The sequence below is a fragment of the Dermacentor andersoni genome, chromosome 9, assembly GCF_023375885.2.
Source record: "Dermacentor andersoni chromosome 9, qqDerAnde1_hic_scaffold, whole genome shotgun sequence".
NCBI lineage: Eukaryota > Metazoa > Arthropoda > Arachnida > Ixodida > Ixodidae > Dermacentor > Dermacentor andersoni.
Window position 1 is genome coordinate 18,510,001 of NC_092822.1, and position 14,356 is coordinate 18,524,356.

The 14,356-nt window shown below is 45.8% G+C and overlaps 1 protein-coding gene across 1 annotated transcript in view; it reads right to left on the minus strand.

Annotated features, from left to right (window-relative positions):
• LOC129383703 (uncharacterized) overlaps positions 1 to 13,932 on the minus strand; it is a 19,127-nt gene extending 5,195 nt beyond the window's left edge. The window contains exons 1-5 of the mRNA XM_055068372.1: positions 13,585 to 13,932; positions 8,261 to 8,367; positions 6,673 to 6,758; positions 3,101 to 3,124; positions 2,155 to 2,208 (exon numbers count right to left, since the gene is read on the minus strand). Coding sequence (XP_054924347.1) covers positions 2,155 to 2,208; positions 3,101 to 3,124; positions 6,673 to 6,758; positions 8,261 to 8,367; positions 13,585 to 13,860 — 547 coding nt within the window. The 5' untranslated portion in view covers positions 13,861 to 13,932. The remainder of the gene's footprint in view (positions 1 to 2,154; positions 2,209 to 3,100; positions 3,125 to 6,672; positions 6,759 to 8,260; positions 8,368 to 13,584) is intronic.
• Positions 13,933 to 14,356: the final 424 nt, after the last annotated feature.

Consider the following 14,356-nt stretch of genomic DNA (forward strand, 5'->3'; position numbering starts at 1 on the left):
ATGGCCAGATGAGTATTTTCGTCTCCGCGAGTAATCGAGTGCCGAAGAACGCGCTGGCTTGCAGCCGTTGTTGTGCCGTCGTCATCACGCTGTGGCGGGATTCCGTTGTCGTCATGTTGCCTCGGTCAAGCTTCCGTCCTCGTCGAGTCGTTTTCTTTTCTGTCGTCGTCATTTCACCGTCGTCACGCTGTCATCCCGTCTGCTGACACTTTTAGACATTAATTTAGGTTCTCGTCGTCAAGCACTGTGATCGGCGTCAGCAGTATATTTCGGATGCGTTGCTATACTGCTATACTGCATTTCATTTCTGTGGTCCGCATGAACTATGTGCTTTGCCAACGATGTTTTAAGGTTTCAGACAGCGTACTAGCGCTCAGCGCCGACACCCATTGCACGATTTCGCAATCTCAGCACGGTTAGACGGGAATATAAATATCGTTTGTTCTCGTGCTCTTTTCCTTCTTTTTCTTCTCGTTCTTGCTAGTGTGTCCTTACAGCTGCGTGCGCGTTTTTCTGTAACTTCTAAAGCAGAAGGTAAGGTGGATTAGCACGCTGCGAAACCGTGAGAAAAAAGAGGACTTGAAGGCAAGAAATTCCAGGATTTTACGCGCCAAAACCACGATCTGATTAGGACGCACGCCGTACTGGGTGAATACGGGTTAATTTCGATCACCTGATGGGGTTCTGTGACATGCATCCAACGCACGGCACACGAGCGCTCTTGTATCGCGGCCCTATACGGCATGCGGCAGCCGCGGCCGGGATTCGATCCCGCCAAAGCCACTAAGCAGCCACGGTGGGTTGAGTTGAAGGTTGAAATAACGGAGTACTTTAGGAATATCGTGCGATGCATTCTGGAATTGCACCAACGGCCTTAGTAGGGACTTACTGATGGCCTGCCAAAAAAGAAAGACGGAAGGCTTCTTGTTTCACAAGAATAAATATGGTGAAATAGTCATTAGAACAATTCTTTTTTTTTTTTGTCGTCTGTGCAATATTAAAAGCAGGCCCTGCAAAATGATGGCTTCCCCTAAGACAAGTCTGTTAAAAAGAAAGTTTACCTGAATTCTGCTATACATGTACGTGAGAAAACACCGTACAAAATGCGCTGAGAAATGTTCTGTCCGCTGAAAGTAACTTTTTGCCGCTAAACCCTGCAAAATGTCAAGACACTAGAAAATATCGGCGCATGCCAAAAATAATAATATACACATAGGATGACAAAGAATAGATCTGTTTTCTGGGCAACAGCAATGTCAAAAAGGGCTTTTAATGGCTGCCAGTACAGTTATTAGGACTATGCACTCGTAGGGTGACTGGAGACGGCACGTGTAAATTTAAGGAACACGTACTATGTCACGTGACAGTGGTTTCTTTCAACTCCTAATATGCTTCACCGAAATACTTTTGGATGCTTCGCAGCCTAACACTCCTTAATAGCGGCGAAGCTAACTTAAGGAAACCAGCCAATATGCAAAGCATATTTGAACTTTGCCTTACACGCACTCCTAGATGCACGTCTCTATCTGAAGCGAATTGAATTAGGCCTACACTGCCGACGCACGAATGCCTTGGACATAAATCGGACTTCTGCTACCTACCTAACGTATAGTAACAATAACGATGCAGATATGCAGCAAGATGCGACTTTTTTTTTCACGGTGCTGCTGTGGCAGTATTTCGGGAGATTTATGGCCGTCTCGGTACAAACGCGAGGATTGGTCATAATTCGGCAGTCTCCCGGACAAATTGGGAGAGTTGGCAGGTATGCAAGCGGCAACTACGGGTCGGGGCTTCTGCACATGTGTAACGGGCCAAGCAGTCCGGTTAGGTTCGACGGTGCTTTCTGTTTGACTCCCGAGCTATACCTTGCTATTTGGGAGTGTTTCGTATTTGATACAGCATTGAAGTAGATAAAATATAACTGTATCAAGTAGTGGCGCCTTATCTGAATAAGCGGCGTCTTGCGTTAAATATAGATGCTGTAGACAAGGCATTCATTCATTCCGTTCTGCAACCTAATTAAACGTGAATGAGAATGGGGGACTATTTTGAGTTGTGCTGTCAGAGACGCGTTCGTAGATATCCCTTCGTTCGCGCAGAAAGTCCCGTTTATAAATTATTACATTATTGCAAGCATTTCTTTTGGCTCACCTTCATTTACTTCCACCACTGGCGTACTGGCAGTCCGTCGAGACCGATGAGCATCTGAAATAAACAAAATAGTTGAAGTGGTGTCACATAAACATTGGTAGCTTTGCTCCAAGAGGACCATTTGGTTGGATGGCGGTGACATCTACGTGTGCTAACTTTGGGCTAGCGACCATGGGACAACTCATGCTCGATACATCGACTCTCTTCTGATTTTCATAGCTAAGCAGTATTGCGTTCAGTAAGAATAGTTTAATAAGAAGCCACCTGGCAACGGCGAGTGTTGAGGACTTTCCTACTGCCACGGAATAGTTCAGGATAGCGCTTTCCGTAAGAGACGCCACTAAGATCAAGCTTCAACTCTGGGGCGCTTACCCAAATAGTATGCAGAAGGGGTGAAATCCTTTTGTTCAGCATAAAGTGCACCAAATGTTATTAGGTGTGTTACATTTTAAAGGAATTGTTTGAATCTACATATCACACGGTTCTAACTTGGGCTGCCAAATTTCTTTCGAAAATTGCTCAGAATAGTAAAATATAGAATAATAATTTAAAAAAAAGAACGGAAACATGGATTTTACAAGTCCGGGACCGATCAACAGAAAAGTTACCGCAATTCTGTAAATTGGAATCCACTGGAACATCGAAAACGCACGAACTTCGTAAACTGTGCACATATTTAGAATATACCAGTTTATGAATAGAGATTCTGCAACACTTTGGCTTTAGGAGGTTAACAGCGAACACCTGAGGCATGTCAGGTCGCGCACCACGCCTGTAAGCGTTTTATTTATTATCGGTCAATTTATTTAGCACTTGTAAAGAAAAGAATATTGCGCAATGTTGATTTGGCCAAACAACAACAGCAACAAAAATATTGTGGATTTTTGAGCGAAAGTTGTCTCAGCCCAGCGAGCAAAATATTATTGGCTTGCCTGAGAATACTTACGAGCTGCTGGAGTTCCGTAATCAGCTGAAACATAAAAGTCGTATAGAATGAGCACTGGCCTGCTAAGAAGAAGCTCAAGAAAAAAACTTTGCCTCTGACAGTATCACTGTTTTCTCGTAGCGTTACTTTACTCACTGTATTCATAATAAATGCTAGAAACAGGTCTCGAGAGGGGCTTCGCAAACTTGTTAGTGAATCTAAATGGTAGAGTGCCCCCATGCGTACGCACAGTCTCACCAACTCCCTGCTCTTCATCGAAAGCTAATAAAGCTCGTGTTCGGCCAATCAGCTACGAAATCCAGCAGCGTGTTCGGAGAAGGAAGGATGGTCCGCTCGTTGTGCACTTGTAGTATTTCCGTGAAGCTTCTCATCCGCTGGCCACTATGCGGAGGGCCTTGCGGAGGGCGGGATATTGGGGGTCGTTGTCGCTGGTTCTCTTTTCTAACTACTTCGACGTGTGCTTTCTAAAACGCATGTTGCCAAATACACTGAATACCTTGCAGTTGTGGTACCGAAATTTCTTATTTGGTTGTCTATCTAGTTGAACGTGTTCTTCTTTTTCAGCATGGATTCTTATCTTTTTCTATGCTCACGCAAACACGCACACGCACGCACAAGTAAAAAAGACGCCACTATTTTCTGCATAACTTGTTCTTTGGCCAGTTGGTTCATAACTGGTTTTATGACGACTACGCATTGCGCACACACACCTCACGCGCAATTATTTACTTACGAAAGAAGGCACACCAATATGCGAGAAATGTCAAGAGCCACTAGCAGTTATGCACATATTACCGACCTGTACACACATTGCAATACACAGACGAATACTTTTGCACAAATTATATCAACTACACATACCTTTACACCCTGCTCTCATTTTAGGTGATGATCCGCTAGTCCCATTATGTGACGTCCGTAAATTTCTAGACGACACTGGATTTTTACATACAATATAGATTATTAACACAGCCTTTTCTTTCCTAAACTAGATTTTAAACACCTCGTGTTTGGCGCAGCATAGCCTTAGCAGCTTTTGCGCCATTAAAATCCATTTCACTAACTAACTAACTGGTTAACCCATTGTAGCACAAATAAAACAGACGCAAGGAACGCAACACCACAGTCACCACGGGCAGCACCTTGCCACGGGCGTGACCAGACGCCAGTAGCAGCCGGGCTGTCAGTTCTTGTGTTCCTTGTGCCTGTTTTGATTGCGCTGCAACGCCTTCACCATGTATTTTCTGCATCCAGCTGCTTCGGTACTCTATCGAATACCGTAACGTAGCGAAGACGCCTACACTCCTCAACTTCGGTGAACCTTTTGTGCTGAATGTTAAGATAAATGCGGCTCTGATTCGGACTTTGGCAGACTGACGCTGCCACTACTTTCGCAGTTTGGCACGGAGCTGATGAGACGGCATACAGAAAGTGAGCAGCCGTCAGCTTGTCTGCAAAACGACAAGGATGCCAATGATGGACGCACCGCCATGTTCCACTCACTCGGCTAATGAGCGGAATGACAGCAGCGTTTTGTATTCCACTGTAGGAATGATCACTGTGTGCATGAGTACGAGCGTTCCCGCTGAGCGGCTGCGCTGAAATCTTAAATTTCTTCAAAGCCGGACGTGCTTTGAAATCATCGGCTAACTCCGACAAAGCAGACCGCTCACCAATTTCCACAAATCGTAACTTCCACTGCAGCCTTTAAGCAAATCAGGGTACTCTTAGAACAAAGCATGGACATGTCAAAAAATAGGTTACAAAACCCCTTAAGATCTTTCGCATGAAATTGCGACTGAATCAACTAGCAAACACGTACTCAGGTCTCTAGCATGGGGCCGCAATTGTTAAAGGGAACGTTCCTGGCGCCTGTGAAATGATTGACGGTGCACTATGCAGGTACCAAGAGACAAGAATTGGCGTCACCTTCCACTTGAAATATTGCACAAATCTGAACCTATCCAGACATGTCACGTAAGCAAATCCGTTCGTAATCCACTAATGTGTGTTCCCGGGCGCTATAACGTAAAACTATTCCAAACTTTTCTATTCCAATCCTGCAATCAGCCCACCGCGATTGGTGAAAAACATTTTTGGACCACCCTCACTTCAACTGTCTGTCACGCGACGTCACGAAAACCGCTATAGCTCCCCATATGATATGACGTGCACACGCTGATTATGCACGATTTCACCGAAAAAAGAAAAGAATAGTTATTTCTGATTCGGCGCCTTTTCGCCATTAGCCTCCCGGCTATTGCTCAAAAGCTTTCAGGCTGCACCCACTTCACCTGCTTGTAACGCGACGTCACAAAACCGCAAGAACTTATTGCGTCAAAGTGACGTGTGCGCATTAAATATGCATTAATATGCCGAACAAAACTGAATTTTCTTCTGAATAGGCGCAGGCTGCCCCGTTCCGAAAGGAATAAAAGATGGCTGCCGTTGATCGCTCAGGCACTGGCTACTCGCACCTGCCAGAGAGCATGGGTTTATTTATTTGCATGTAATAAAGCTTTTTGCGTCACCGTGTAACGTTTTCGGGAACTTTCGGCACGTTTACGACCTCGTTCTGCCAACTCTTCTTTGAAGGATCCGTTTTGGCGTCGTTCTACTTAGCGGACCAATGGCAGACGCCGGCACCACCCTCTTCATCCGGTTATCGATATTCAGTGCAGTGGCTCGGCCCCATCGAATCCCTCTCCACTTGAGCATGCTCCTTGCCTCTTGTGAGCCAATTAGATAAGACAAGCCGCTCAGTGCAGGCAATGTTATTCGTTTTTCAAGCAAACAAACGAGACCTCCTGTGAACGAGGGGAGTATTTGATTGGTTTGTTCAGACAACCCTGCGGGTGACCGCCCGAGGCTTGCGTCGGCGGTTACGCAAATTTTACGTCAGGAGATTGGAATAAAAACATATTGGAATAGTTTTACGTTATACGGTCCCCCTTTAACATTGGACCAACCTACAAGTGCTGGCTTATCAGTCCCCGCCTCAGGTGTGCGTCGATGAGCGTGCACCACCAAGGCGTAAGTACAATCAATCAATCAGTCAATCAATCAATCAATCAATCAATCAATCAATCAATCAATCAATCAATCAATCAATCAATCAATCAATCAATCAATCAATCAATCAATCAATCAATCAATTATTCAATAAATGACATTCATTTATCATATTATCTACAATTCTATGTGCCTTGGGGAAACCAGGAGAATCTGTAGTTTCTGCGGCGCCGTATTTATTTATTTATTTGAGGGTACCTGAAATGTTGGCAATTTCGTCGCCCGTTTTCAGACAATATTTCATTGTCGAATACACACACACACACACACACACACACACACACACACACACGCACACGCACACGCACACGCACGCACACACGCACGCACACACGCACGCACACACACGCACACGCACACGCACGCACACATATTCAGTTGACATGCACAAGCTCAATATTGAAGTGTAACACGTAAGTGTAACATGCAGGAGACAATTATGACACCCTACAACATGACACTAGAAAGAGAAAAACAAGCAGGTCACTGGTACTGCTTACACCCAGAGGAGACAAGGTACGTCGTCAGGAAGATCAGCACGACGAGGACGAGCATACATGTGAACATCGGCAACCAGATGCCGTATCTGTGTGAATTTCAAAGCAATGGCGAATTACAAGAGCAACTTAGAAACAGTTCTGGAACAACATTTCTTGCTCGTTTCGGAGCACGTGAGAGACACTGGGATTTGGCATTTGTTAATTTTAATGAGCCCTCTTTAAAACTCCGAAAATGTAAACGCAAGGTGGCTTCGTGCAGCCAGTTTGACGTTTTCAGCTCGCACATACATCTTTTCTGCATGTTAACTATAGCCCCTGAGATGAGTACATCAGAACTTAGTTCGGAGAAACAGAACCGATATGAAAATATGGCGCTCTTCAAGTCTTACTGTTTCCGTGTTTTGATTTGTAATTGTCGAGCTTCTTCCTACCAAAACGCCGTCCAGGAAAGGACGCGTAAATCCTGGTTTCTTTAAATAAATGAGGTCTCCTACAAGTTCAGTTCAGAAGATATATAGATCAAGAACACTTTCATATAAAACATCACACAATGATCCACATCTTAATAAATGAACAAACCACTTCTGTTGTAATACGTATCTGGATTGCACCATGCGGTGCAGTTAAGAGAGAAACTGGGTCCTGTATATCTTCTCGTTATTTATTCATTTGAACTAGTTCGAAAGGCATAAGCTGAGGTGAAATCGCCTGTCAACAACGGCCTCACATAACAAAAGTAATAGAGGCAGCTGCTTTACGCAGGAGTAACTACCTAATCCATGGTGAACTCAAGACTTGTAAAGACATGTTGCCGAAGTCTAGTTGGTTCTTCTTCAATATAAATGACAGTGGAAATTTAGGAGAGCACAGAGAGCAGGACATGCATCACAGCACAAGTGCTTATCGTGCGTTGCGCAGGTTCAAGCAAGACGATCTTGGCGAACGTTGTTTCGACCCTGTCTTGCTGAGTCGCTCTACACAGGACAGCACATGTATATCTAAATATATTTAGTACATAAATAGCTTCCGTTCCTCGAAAAGAAATCCTTTGCAGCTGAAGAAAAGAATTCGTCCTGGTCCAGGAGATCGTAACTGTGACCCGTGCCTTTTCCGGGTGGTCGCTTTACATCTGAGTAAACGGCCTCCTGGCAAAAGCTGAAATGGTAGAGAGACCTCCCCGAAGAGGCACTGGTCCCAGTTTCGATCCCCAGAGCAGGGCGAATCCTTCTTCAACTCTAAATGTTTTCTCCTGGGAAATGCGTATGGGTTCGCCTTGCAGCTTCATGTTGGTCACAGGCGGGTGACAATTACCTATTCAGCAATTTTTTTTCTTTTGCACATTTACTTAATCACTACACTTAGTGACCACAATGTTGTTATCTATAAAACTTGATCTGAATATCTTTCTTCCAATCCTTCACCGAACTTTACAGCGGTGTTCGTTCGCAATAACCGCGTTTTGGAAGACACACATCGCTCTGAAAAGCAGGTCGTGGCCGTGCAGTCACTTCTGCAGTTCTCGCACGCGCACGCAAAAGCCTTTTTCTTTTGCTATGGACCTTGGGATGACAAGTTACTCTATACTCACGGCTTTTCACGTTCCGTCTCATCCGAGTACTTCTCACCTACATTTGTCTTCGTGCTAGGGGCAACGGCTGTCGAAGTGCGCCGGCTGTCTATATAAGTTGGCCCCGTCTGCGAAGCGGGCAGTGGAACGCATGAACATGTTATCTCATACAGTCACCATGTCCGCATTTGTGTACGTTAATAGTCTATTGCCTCTTCTGTACAGTGGCGACAGAGAAGACAACCGCGGCCATTAAGCTTTCGGTAAACTGAACACTCCGATTACCTAATGTGCCTGAACTTAACTTCATAGTGCAGTACAAGGTATCTGAATGCAGAAGTACCGGTTATTCACCATGGGCCCTATAACGTAGAACCATTCTAATATGTCTTTATTCCAATCTCCTGGCGTCAAATTTACATAACCACCGACGCAAGCATCGCGTGGTCACCCGCAGGTTTTTCTGAACAGACCAACCAAACACTCTCCTCGTTCATAGGAGGTCACTTTTGTTTGCTTGAAAAACCAGTAACGTTGCCTACACTAAGCGGTGTATCTTATCTGATTGGCTGACAAGAGGTGAGGAGCATGCTCAAGTGGAAAGGAATTCGATGGAGCCGAGCGACTGTACTGAAAATCGATAACCGGATGAAGAGAGTGGTGCTGGCGTCTGCGATTGGTCCGCTTTCTCTTACTTAGCTTGCGGTGGCTGGTCGACAATCGCGGCGGCATGAAACGGAAGCTTAAGAATGATGCTAAAACGGATTCTCAGCAAAGAATTGGCAGAACGAGGTCGTAAACGTGCCGAAAGCGCTCGAAAACGTTACACGGCCATGAAAATGGATTTATTATACGTAAATAAACCCATGCTCTCCGGCAGGTGCGAGCAGCCAGTGCCAGAGCGATCGGCGGCAGCCATCTTTTATTCCTTTCGGAACGGCGCAGCCTGCACCTATTCAGAAGAAAATTCCACGTCACTTTGACGCGGTGAGTTTTTGCGGTTTTGTGACGTCGCGTGACAGGCAGGCGAAGTGGGTGCAGCCCCAAAACTTTTGATCAATAGCGAAGGGCTAATGCAGAGAAGGCGTCGAATGAGAAATAACTATTTTGCTTTTATTCGGTCAAATCGTGCATAATCAGTGTCTACAGGACATATCAGATGGGGAGCAATCGTGGTTTTCGTAACGTCACGTGACAGACAGGTGAAGGGGGGGGGGGTCTAGAAAAGTTTTTGACCAATCGCGGAGGACTGATTCCAGAATTGGAATAGAACAGTTTGGAATAGTTTTAGGTTATAGCGCCCTATGTAAAGGCAAAAAAAAGCGCAGAAGTTTAGGATCCCGCCCGGAATTCCTTGATAGAAGATTGAATGCGACAATGAGTGGCCACACTTGAGTGCTACTAAGGAACCTTTCGTGGGCTCAGAGACAGCCCTGTCTTTTTTTTTTTTTTTTACCCATCGAGTTCGTCAGTGACGGCAACTTCCGCATTGGCTGTGTCACCTGACAAGACGGATTTTTGTAGAACCCTGTTCCGCAGTGTATCTCTACAATTACTTTGCCGAAGGCACTACCGCTTCACGTTGTATGGGCCATCCAATGTGCCTCATTACTTCAGCAAATGTGGAAGAGAAACTCTTGGTGTCTTGTGAAGCTCATCGCCAATAATTGACTCCTGCGCACGCCTTGAGCAAGAATTCAGTGTTTGCTATGAAAAAATGCAGCAGCAGTGGCTACACAATAAATGTGTAGTTGATTACCCTTTGAATATGATAACTCATTACAAAATACAGCCTCATCCTATCACTTATGTAAATTTGACATACTTAGCGACAGTCTGTCACAATCCGTTACCAAAGGCTCTAGCTTGGAAGGAACTGGGCGACCACTAACGGATACACAAATGAAATTACCCAGGGTTCTCTTAGCCCTCCGTTAACCGACGCCGTCTTCCTGCCGTCTTCCTGCACTCTCCTCCTACCTGGAGCTACGGAGCGTTCTGCCTGGCATCGTATTCACAGAACTTCGCTGACGCAAAAAAAGAAAGCTTACTCATATAAAACCGCGTTCGGAAACCTGCCACCCATGATAGCAATCGGCGTTCACCAACGATCATCAAGTAGAAGTCAACTATTGCGGAAATGGCTAAACGTAGATTTGACATACTACACAAGAGAACTTTGGGTATTCGAGGCCCAGAAATGTGCAGATGAGTGCGTTTTTGTGAAGCTTTTGGCGCACAAAACACGGACATAAGACTAACGAAAAGGACAACAAGAAAACGACCTGTTGTGTTTGTTTGGTGCACCTGCCTCTTTATATTCATGAATCTGTGCCAACTTGGTTATCTTTCTGCCATTGTTGGTCTTCCTTGTTACCGCGTGGGTGTAGAACCCTGAGCTGTGCTTGTGCATTCGGAACAAAAACATTCACTTTTCTTTTTTTAATTTCTTGCGAGGACGAGTTGTGAAGAATTCATCAGTGCTCATTTTAATAATTGCAATCACCGAACCGCGTCTCACCCAGTCTCTCTCTCTCTCTCGCTTTGCAGGGAAATATACAACATTGTGTATAAAGAACTTTTCTGCTATTTCTGTAATTAAAGGAATCGACTTCGTTACTTCGTAGTTATACGATACATCTGATAACTAGAGGAATCGATTCTAAAAGGAGTGAAGAACTTTGGAATTCTCGCGAAACGCAATATTCCTAAGTAGAATTTGCGGGTGGGCTATTTGGGAACTCGTTATATTGAAGTAATTAGGCGAAATTTATCACTCCCGCATTCACGCACACACGCATGCCCTCACTAACAAGCCCCCCCCCCCCCCCCCCCCCCACACACACACACGCACACAGCGCTCACTACCAACTGTTTATCCAGCGAATGGCCCCCATATTTATACAGGGTAAGGCACGCCCAGTGACCAACATCAAAGTCGAACACATTAAAAAACAAGCAAATAAAACACTTTAAAGCCTTGCATCAAGCAAGGAAACATTCCGTCGGGAACAAGGCTATGGATGGTTCGCTCATGCACTGAACCTAATTGTTTTCGATAAAAAAAAAAGCGTCTAATGCTACAGGTGCGGTTAGTCTTGCGCTTCTGCCGAGAAACTGAGTATCAGATAATCGTGCATAGTCCACACCCACATGATACAACGTGCGCAACAAGATGCGCATATGTGCCTTTTTTTTTATTGTTTCCACATGCTCCCTTAACCGCTCATTCAACCATCTCCCTGTTTGGCCGACGTACGCTTTCCGTCAGGATAACGGAATGGAGCACACTGTTCCCATGGAGCACTTTACGAAGGTAATCTCATGTTCTTTCTGGCATCCGCGCTTTCTTCCTTTGCACATGCGCGGGTACAGTTTTACAATTTTCTCAGACTTTTGGAAGCTTTCTTTTCAGTGAAAAGAATAAGAGCGCGTGAGCGAACGATCCATACCCTTGTTTCCGACGGAATTTTCCTTTCTTGATCCAATGCTTTAAAGCACGTTACTTGTTTTTGTTTTTTATGTGCTTGGCTTTGATGCAGGTTACTGCGCATGCGTGTCCCTCTATAAATATGGGTTCCATTCGCTGGATAAACAGTTGGTAGTGAGCACTGTGTTGGGGTTGGGGAGGATGGGGGAGGGGGTGTATGTTCTTCAGTGTACGCCTGGGAGCTTACGTGCATGAATGCGGGAGGGCTAAATTGCGCCTAATTACTTCAATACCGCAATATTCCAGGAATGGGATCACGAAAACGTACTCGTTCAAAGATATATGAAGAAAAAAACAAATAAGACGGTTTCTATGTAAAGCCGTAAACGTAAGCAACCCTGTCTGCATGCAGGTCAATCGTTACTTCAAAATTCACGGACTCTTTTTGTTTTTCTTTTAGAAAATTCTGAGTTTTATTGATCGCCCCTCCCCCCTTTTCCTATAACATAAAGTGAGTGTCATGCCTATAACTTTTCCGTGCATGAGTGTAACACGCGCCTCTAATTTAAATTTAATCCGAGTATGAGTGCCGCCGTCTTGTGATCTTAATACTGAACCTTTCTTCGATGCGCGCTATTAATAATGCATTTGTGCGAATCTGAAGGCGCCCAAATGGTGGAAAGTCGTGGAAACGTGACCTGCGGAAGGAACTGTTTAATTCTCTCAAAAAAAGAGAAAGAAAAATACTCCAATCGATAGCTTGATGCTCCCAGCATGGGAGCACCCGTCGGACGTGGTGTGCACGTATCGCTTCACAAAGTCCACACAAGGTAAACGAAGCCACGACGTGTTCGCTGCGTTGGAGCTGTGCGTAATGTCGTCTGTTGCTAAGTACAAGGTCGCAGTTTCAAGTTCCGGATTAGGCTGCCACGTTGTTCTGGGAACCAATGCCGAAACACTTGTGTACCTATGTTTAGGTAAGAGTTTAGAAAATCCAGGAGGCTCGAAATGAATATGAGAGCTATGGTTTCGACTCAGCTTTGGGGGGATTAACTGGGTAGTGGTAGTCAACAGTATGTTACCGAAACAATGAAGAGCATGTATAGATATTACTGTACTCATTGTACAGGCGGCGCCTTTTTTTTTTTTTTTTTTCGACGAACCGTACAGTTCATTATGCATATATCATATTTTTTGTGCCTTACGCGTTATCCAGCATCAGCTCCTTTCTCTCCCCGGCAGACACAACTGATGTAATATAACTTGTTGCACTGCCAACGGATATTTATGGCGTTGTATTAACAAGCAAACTAATATGTGAAATGAAATACCCGTTGCTGCGGCTCCTCGCTTCGCGGGTGTTAAGAAACAGAAAGTACAGACTCTTACAAGCGCTGTACAAGCACTATAGCCGCTTCAAGTGCTTGAAGAACTTCTCAGTGACTCCCAGAGGGTACAGTGCTTGAACAGTGCTCTGCGACATGCGTTTTAGACCTCTCTCGGAAGCACCGTGGTTCGATACAGCGTCCCGTTGAATTCGCGCGGACATATGAGCAAACCAGTGGCATACGCTTGCCCTTAGGTATGGACATCGCACACTGCGGCAGCGGTGGTGGATGGACAGATAGCCCAAAGCCCGAGCGCACTTCCAGCCATGACGTCACGCACGTGGGCTGGCAGTTCACGCTTTTCAGTGCCAGACACTTTACTTTTTTTTCCTTCTAATATGATTCTCAATGATAACGTCAGCAGTAAACGGTGGGTGCCTGCTACTGTATTCCGAGAAATCCACCTTGAGCCGTACGACATACGCGACAAAGTGCACCATATGATATATCCCGACATATGACGCATGTTCGAGACCAAGTAGTCTATAGCTCGGATCTCGTAACTGGCGCGCTGATAATAGGCCCACCGTGAGAGTCGACGTTCCACTGAGTGAGCTCGCAGCCACCCCGGACGCTGACCGCCCATACGACGCTGGCCCGGCGGCTGATTCGAGGTTTGGTCCTTGGTAATCTGCACCGGACATCCGCGGCTCGAACGAGGCCGACAGGGCAATGGGCGCCGGGCCTGTTCCCGGTTGACCTGTGCCGTACATCATCGGCCTTGAGTGCATCTGCGGCGCAGCCCAGAATGGGTCCATCGCCATGGAACGTTCGCTCAACGTCATCGACCTGGAGTTCTCCATGCTCGACCTCTTCGAGCGGCCCCAGCTTCCTACGCGTTGTTTGAAACGCTGCCAGCCCGTCGACGGGCAGCGATGACGATGATGCTGGGGATGGTTTCAAACGCCGGGGCCCATAGCTGCTGGGGGGTAAAGACGAAGAATTGTGTGGCGCATGACAAAGACATGGTCGGTGGGAGCATAAAATAATTAAAATACACTAAAACCGGAAGAATAAAAAGAAAAAGAGTACCACAGAATGCAGCTCAGGATCACTGTCCACATTAACGTGATTATCGTATAAGCACTGCTTATAGACATACCGGGCTGCCACCTCCGAAACCCGTCGCGTATCAGGCGTGTACTGTAGCCGAGCTCTCTCTCTCTCTCGCGCCCGCGTCCTTCTTAGCCTGCCTCGATAGCAGTGGCTCGAAAAAGCAGGACTCGGTATCACTACGGCAACCTGTTCCCGCCGAACACGCGGCACCAGCGCCGCAGCAGTGTCCACGCTTGAAGCTAC